We start from the raw sequence: 7,500 nt of genomic DNA on the forward strand, positions 1-7,500 counted from the left end.
GAAGAAAGAAAACAATAGATGGATTTCACAGTGACGTCATCAAATTTCTAAAATCAAATCGCAAGTTCTTCTGAATTTGTATCTAAAGGAGGTTGAAGATGATCTAGAAATAAATAGTTTTTAAAGTTTCCAATTCCGTGATGTCTTTCATTTCGAAAATACAGCATCTGGAATTTCCGAATTGTCACCTTGCGTGGCACCATGATACAAAGCAATTGGTTGAAAAAAAATGTCTATCCTTATGAATCTCAGCAGTTTAAGCCTTTCAAGTACATCATACACATGTACTTTATCTCATGAGCGAAAATAAGCGCTTCATCGCAAAGTGAAATCCAGATGTTTTCTGTTGATTACGGGTCGCCATATTGGTGGACCACGTTGGAGTCTCCATATAAAACTCTATAAAGTTTCGTGAAACGCTTTGACAAATAACTCAGAAGCGATGTACCGCACAGACCTGAGAATTGAAGACGTGGTTAAAAGATTTGTTTCTTACAACATTCCAAGTTCTTGGCCTATTTTATTGAAACATTTCGAATTTATGTTTTTTGTTGCTTGACAATGAAACTATAGTTTGAGGATCCGAGGAGCGAAATGAAAAACACAGCAGGCTCTGATAATCATACCGCGCATCTTAAGTCCTCCATTCTCGCATAACCACACTTTTCGTTGCGTCTTTGACCAAAACCCCTTTTCTCCCAATTAGAGAGCTGCCTCGTTCTTTCGCTTCAGGCTCACTCACTGCGGCAGCAAAAACTTGTTCGTTTGGTTTTCTTTATTTGATTGCTTTTCTTCAGGCTAAAGAAAAAAATCCAAAATCGTTTTATCCCGTTAATAACAAAGAGGGCAAAATTACTGAATGCTGATTGGTCAATGAAGAAGGTATTTTTTCTTAATTTTGCTTGAGAAGAGGGCAAAATTACTCGCTCACGATTGGTCGAGCGCCAAAAATTCTCGCTCCTGATTGGCTGAACGTACGTCTTTCACATTCAGTTGGTTTCTTCTGTTTGAGCAAAACAACTTCGTCTTCATCGAAGTTTGTCTTTTAATTCGCGCTGCATTCGCCGAAAAGGCATAAAGATTAAGAACTAGCTTTAAAAGATGATCTGAATTTGAATTTTCGAGTGACAAGAAGACGGGCAAAATATTTTTTCACGAAAAGCTTAAAACTTGGATCGACTTACATGGCGCCCGGCGTAGCGGGATTGTGTGGTTGAAAAACAAAATGATTCCTTTCGTCAAGGGCTTTCAGTTTACCACGACATCTTGCAGCTCAACAAAAAAGGTCACAGAACAATTTGCCATTGACGGGAGGAACAAGTAGCTCAAATTTGGTGGATTTCTTTGGACAAACCTTTTGCTATGTTTACGGATGCGTATTTGCAAGTGGTAAAAACCTCTACAGCACAGGTGAATAAAATAAATTCAAGCTTAACATTTGGTTTAATCGTTGTTACAGTTGTTCACGAATGAAACTCGTATTTTCCTCTCGAGTGGATGTAAATAACAATCATCTATACTCGTTTTGGACGCAAAGAACAAGTTGACTTGCTTGTCTGTTTGTCAGTTGTTTTGCTTCCGAGCGAACGAGTGTTTCCGCTTAGCTGTCTGTTTTTCGAGGTGCCTCAACAGTGTTAAGAAAATTTTGCCCTCTTTGTTATTAACAAGTAATCGCAATGGGTCCTCGTAAAATTAAGGATTAATATCACTTGTGTTTTCAGAAAATGCTGAAATTGCCCTCGTCGCTGCGCGACTCGGGCAATTTCAGCAACTTCTGAAAACACGCGTGATATTAATCCTTAATTTTACTCGGCCCCATGCGATTACCTATACAAATTCGTTGTTTAAGGAGGCTCGAAAGGGTTTTCAGCTGAGCGCGCGCGCGTAAGCCACACACGCAATTCGTAAGCTGCTTGCGTCAGCTCATGATTTAAATGGGTCACCAGAAATAAACAAATACCGCTAATTTCGCTTACCTTTCTCCAATTCCTATATACATGGCATATAAATAGACATCTCCTATTCACGAAAACTACGAAAATTCTACTTAAATGGTTTAATAGTTACTTAAATCCGTTTGTGTTGACCTGTAGCCCCACTCGCGCGCGGACCCGAATGAGCGGGTGACGCATGCGTAAATGCTGATCTTGTAACCCCCTAATTTTTCCTGATTTTGCAACTTTGCTCGTTTATATCTCTGCTTCTGGACGGTGAATTTTTTTCATTTTTTGCATGTTAGCTTAGATTAATTTAAACCGTTTGTCTTTCAAATTTAAAAAAAATCTGTCGGTGAAAAAAATAATTAGAGAAACAATTCAAAAAAACTTATTTTTCTGAAAAACTGACCTACAGATTTTGTTGAATTTTAAATATTTTAGAGAGTATTTTCAACATTATCTGGTAACACTAAATGGGAAAATTTCACCGTCCCGTTTCTTCAAAAAGGACCACATATGTTGATTTTAAGGCTCAAAGAAATGCCTAATATCGTTGCCATGGTAACATTATTTTGGAGGAAAACATAATGTGAGAAATCTACGATAGATACTTAATACCCTGGCCAAATTTCGTCTTGATATGATTGCCGTAACTGTATCTAAGGACAGAATATGTTTATTTGTTTGAAAAAAGGAGAAACTATTTCGAGCCTCCTTAAGTAAGGCCAGTAAGAATAAATAACCTGGGAGCTCCGCTTTTAGGTTTGGCTAAATCTCTATATTATGTTTTGGTCAAACGTGTTAAAGGGATTTATTACACATAATATGAGAATTTTATTCCATAAAGCTCATTTGTACAAATCTATACTCTTTATTTTCACATGATGAAAAGGCTTATACAGCCAGTCAGAATGGCGTACAGCTATTTCACATGTGGAAGTATAACCAATCAACGATAGCGTAAGGGCGTTTCCATGCCAATGACTCGTGCAAATCGTACTTTGTTATTGAATTAAATTAAATTTGCATTTGGTGCTATTGTTAGTGAGTTTTTGTTTCTAATTTGCGTTCAGAAAACTATTTCAATGAAAATTCTCGTCTTATGTGTAATAAATGTGTAATAAAGAGTTGTTTCTGTCAAAAACCCTCACTCGCTCGTTCCTCGCTCGTTCGGGTTTTTTGACACGAACAACTCGTGAATAACACCGGGGACTACATCCCTCACTCTAGTCGAATAGTGTGTGGGTACTTTATAGTTTAAGATCCTGAGTGTTAATCCGGCCGGGGTTCGAGCCTGCGACCTCCCGCATGAAACGCTTTCCAAACTATTTTCAGTTTTTTCCAAAATCAAAATTCCGCAAGAATTTATAATTTTGACCTTTTTAAGCGGAATCACTCCGCTAAAAAACAGAAATTTCATGAGAAATATCGTAAGACTGTTTATATGTTGAGGAAATGGACTGTATTTCACGCTTCTGGTGGAAAGAGTAAGATAAAAGTGGGACTTTTCTTTTCGTATTTTTGAGGAGGGCAATTTTTCTACAATATCTTGCCATTGCAAGTTGTTAAAACTGGCGGACATGAAAAAACGAGGGCTTTAGTCAATTTAACCTTTCGCATTTTCTGCGGAGAGTCAAATTTGTTCCTCAGAAATCAACATCGTTTATGCATTGCTCCTTTTATTCGGAAACCAGGGGTACGAAATTTGGACCCTTGCTTTTCACTCCGTTGACACAGTGAAGAACAAAATATATTATCTCTGTCCAGAAAGCAAGGGTCTAAATTTCGGACCCTTGCTTTTCGCTCCGCTGAAATAGTGAAAAAGTACATTATCTCTGTTCAGAAAACGAGGGTCTGAATTTGGGACCCTTGCTTTTCGTTCGGCTGAAATAGTGGAAAAAATTATTTTATCTCTCTTCAGAAAGCAGGGGTCCGAATTTCGGACCCTTGTTTTTCGCTCCGCTGAAATAGAGGAAATAATTATTTTATCTCTGTTCAGAAAGGAGGGGTCCGAATTTCGGACCCTTGCTTTTCGCTCCGCTGAAATAGTGGAAAAAATTATTTTATCTCTGTTCAGAAAGCAGGGGTCCGAATTTCGGACCCTTGCTTTTCCCTCCGCTGAAATAGTGGAAAAAATTATTTTATCTCTGTTCAGAAAGCAGGGGTCCGAATTTCGGACCCTTGCCTTTCGCTCCGCTGAAATAGTGGAAAAAATTATTTTATCTCTGTTCAGAAAGCAGGGGTCCGAATTTCGGACCCTTAGTTTTCACTCCGCTGAAATAGAAACTGTAATAATGATTATCGTGCTATTTTACGTGGAGGAGTCTCCTAGTGCAGCCCTTGGGATATGTCAATTTCACTTAAGTTATTTTTAGATGACAGGAAAATGGAAGTCTGATTTCCGAGACCACCGCAAAGTTAGAAAATTCAAAATGGCGTTCCGAGTGGAATAGCGCAGTTTGTTCAACAAAAACGAGTTTTGGAAGCAAGGAGATTGGTTTATCTTGCCCCAAATCCTGGAAAACCATCACACAATGCCGGATAAATTCATACGACGTTATCCTTAATAGTCGCAGACGTCTCGGGAAACAGACTTCCGATGATCGATGCGATTTTCCATAAATTTGCAAAAACATATGCACTGGATATTCATCAGTTTGTAAGTGTTAAATCATTGTTCCTGAGATGACTGTTTGTTCGTATCCTTGTAAGCCTTCTTCAAATAAAATCTGTCTAGTACACAACTGACAGATGAGCAAACAACCTTGCTATCCCGTGGTTTGAAATTCATTCCTATTCCCGTTACAAGAGAAAACATTATCAGGCGCCAGCTCCTCAATGACTTCAGTCATTTTGCCAGAAGAATGCGCCTTCAATACACATTTCACGGGTCCAACAAAGAACCTCACCCTTTCCACGTTAAGTCACACTGGAACCCACCAGTCCAACCCTCAGTTGCTCTAGAAACCTTTCTAGAAGAAGTCAAATTTGAGCTTGCTAATATCAAACTGAACAGGCCTAAAGACAACCTGTCACAGGGAGAGCGATATGTTCTCAAAGAACTATCGCGTGACAAGAGCATTGTACTAAAGAAAGCCGACAAGGGTACCACAACCGTCATAATGAACAGAACAGATAAACTTAACGAGGGTCAAGTCCAACTTGATGATATACACAACTACCGACCCTTAGAAAAACCTATGGTTGACAGCACGGCCGAAAAAGTTCATCGATTGACTCGATCATTACTCCAAGAAGGCCACATAGACGAAATGACGGCTAAATGGCTCTCCCTTACGCCCGACCCTCCACGGATACCAGTGTTTTACACACTGACAAAGATTCACAAGCCGACACCCGTCGGTAGACTTATTATATCAGGGTGTGACGGCCCTACGGAAAGGATCTCAGCTTTTGTTGACCACCTCCTTCAGCCAATAGCACAAAAACAAACCTCGTATCTTAAAGATACAAAAGACTTTCTTAATTTCATCGAGAAGACTAAACTGCCTAAAAACACCATTCTAGTTTCATTGGACGTCACCAGCCTTTACACGAACATACCACAGGAAGAAGGCATGACCACCGCATGCGAAGCATACGAAGAATTTTATCAGGAGAACCCTCCAATTCCTAGCAGATATTTAAGAGAAATGCTCAGTCTGATTCTACAGGAAAACTCGTTCCAATTTAATGGAAAAGATTACCTCCAAACTCATGGGACAGCTATGGGAACGAAAATGGCCGTAGCGTTTGCTAACATATTTATGGCCAAAATAGAAACAGAAATACTCAGACAAAGTAACACAAAACCCATCTTTTGGAAAAGATACATCGATGACGTCATATCTATGTGGAACACAAGTACAGACAAAATAGAAGAATTCCTTCTAGAGGCTAACAGTTTTCACCCAACGATCAAATTCACGGCTGAAATCTCTAAAACAGAAACTACGTTCTTGGACACGAAAGTGTACAAAGGTGACAGATTCAGGAAAGAATCTATTCTCGACGTGCGAACACACTTCAAACCCACAGAGACCTTTCAATACACGAATTTCTATTCGTGTCATCCACCAGGCGTCACGAAAGGCTTTATAAAAGGTGAAGCGTTAAGGCTTCTAAGAACGAATTCCTCTCAATTCATTTTTGAGGAAAACATGAGAAATTTCAAAACACGCCTGCAGAATAGAGACTACCCAGCTAGAATTGTGGAAAAACACCTTTCAGAGATTAAATTCTCTGACAGAAAAATGTCACTAGCACAGAAAAGAAAAACCGCACAAAAGAAAATACTGCCCTTTGTAACACAATACCACCCGGCGTTGCCTAACCTAAAGGACACACTCATGGGGAAATGGCACCTTATAGACAATCAACCGCAACTGAGAGAGATATTTAAGGAGCCCCCCATCATCTCATATCGCAAGGGAAAATCCCTAAAAGACATCCTAGTTAAAGCCAAGCTGTGAAGGCCTTAGAGCATATTCATGTGCGAACGGCAGGAGTTGTGTAGGCTTGTCAACACTTTTATCACTCTGTTTGACGACAACTTTTAATGTCTGTCTACTATGCGACCCTCTTTACCTTCGGCAAGCTATTGAGGCTATCACAGAAGGTGGTGGATCATATTCTTTGGGATTCATTCATCAGCAAGGTTATCCTGCTCTTCAAGGTGCGTGAAAGAGAGCTTTATAAGATAAGTCGGTCCACAACTTGTAGTGACAGTACGCAATAATAGGTTTGCTAGAAACGTACGTAGTGGACACGTGGTTAAGAGAATAATGCTACGTTGGCTACACTTTACTAGCCACAGATATACAGCAGTTATGCTTTGCGCTTTTGTCTATAATATTTTTTAATCATCAAAAACCAAACCCACGAGTTAACCATTAGAAATTAAAAGCGAGTTAACGGAGACCAAAAACAATTTCATGCCAGGAAAAGAACGAGAAAAAATTCATGAAAAGAAAAAAACAAAGAAAAAAGTCATGCACTTGCAAGAAGATTCCTGCACCAGCAATGAGCGAATCCAAAAAAAAATCATTCAAAGCAAAAATCCCCCACCCAACAATTTGTTATTAAAATAGTTTGCATAAATGTTTTTTGAGTTATCAATAATTAATATGATCAGCATTGTAATAAAGACTATCTGAAATTTTGTTTTATTTCAGATTTTCTTCTTGCAAAGTCTACCTTGGCCTATGTCGTCGGCCACTTCCACATTTCAAGGAAGATTGTCATCGAACATCTCACCTTTGCTGCTGGAGAAGCAAGAGATGGGTTCTGTCAGGTGGCGTTCGACCAGAAGAATGGAAAAATACCGACCGCCGCCTACGACTGGATCGTCAGACACTTTAGTCGAGCTGGCGATTACGTTGTTGACCTCTTTTCAAAAAATGCTACTGCAGTAATTGCAAGCATGAAAAATTCCAGGCATGGAATATATTTTGGTAAACTGGAGGACCAGGAGACCATACGTTGTGAGTTGGCGTCCCAAGTTCAACCGCGTAATAAAGCTAGGGACGTTTAGTGAAAGCCAACGCAACAAAATATGTATATT

The 7,500-nt window shown here is 39.3% G+C and overlaps 1 protein-coding gene across 1 annotated transcript; it reads left to right on the forward strand.

Annotated features, from left to right (window-relative positions):
- Nucleotides 1-4,801: 4,801 nt before the first annotated feature.
- Nucleotides 4,802-6,409, forward strand: LOC137995110 (uncharacterized). Its single transcript, XM_068840691.1, has one exon. It carries the CDS (start codon nucleotides 4,802-4,804, stop codon nucleotides 6,407-6,409), a length of 1,608 nt encoding a protein of 535 aa, XP_068696792.1.
- The last annotated feature ends 1,091 nt before the right edge of the window (nucleotides 6,410-7,500 follow it).

Source organism: Montipora foliosa, chromosome 3 (genome assembly GCF_036669935.1).
Source record: "Montipora foliosa isolate CH-2021 chromosome 3, ASM3666993v2, whole genome shotgun sequence".
Classification (NCBI taxonomy): domain Eukaryota; kingdom Metazoa; phylum Cnidaria; class Anthozoa; order Scleractinia; family Acroporidae; genus Montipora; species Montipora foliosa.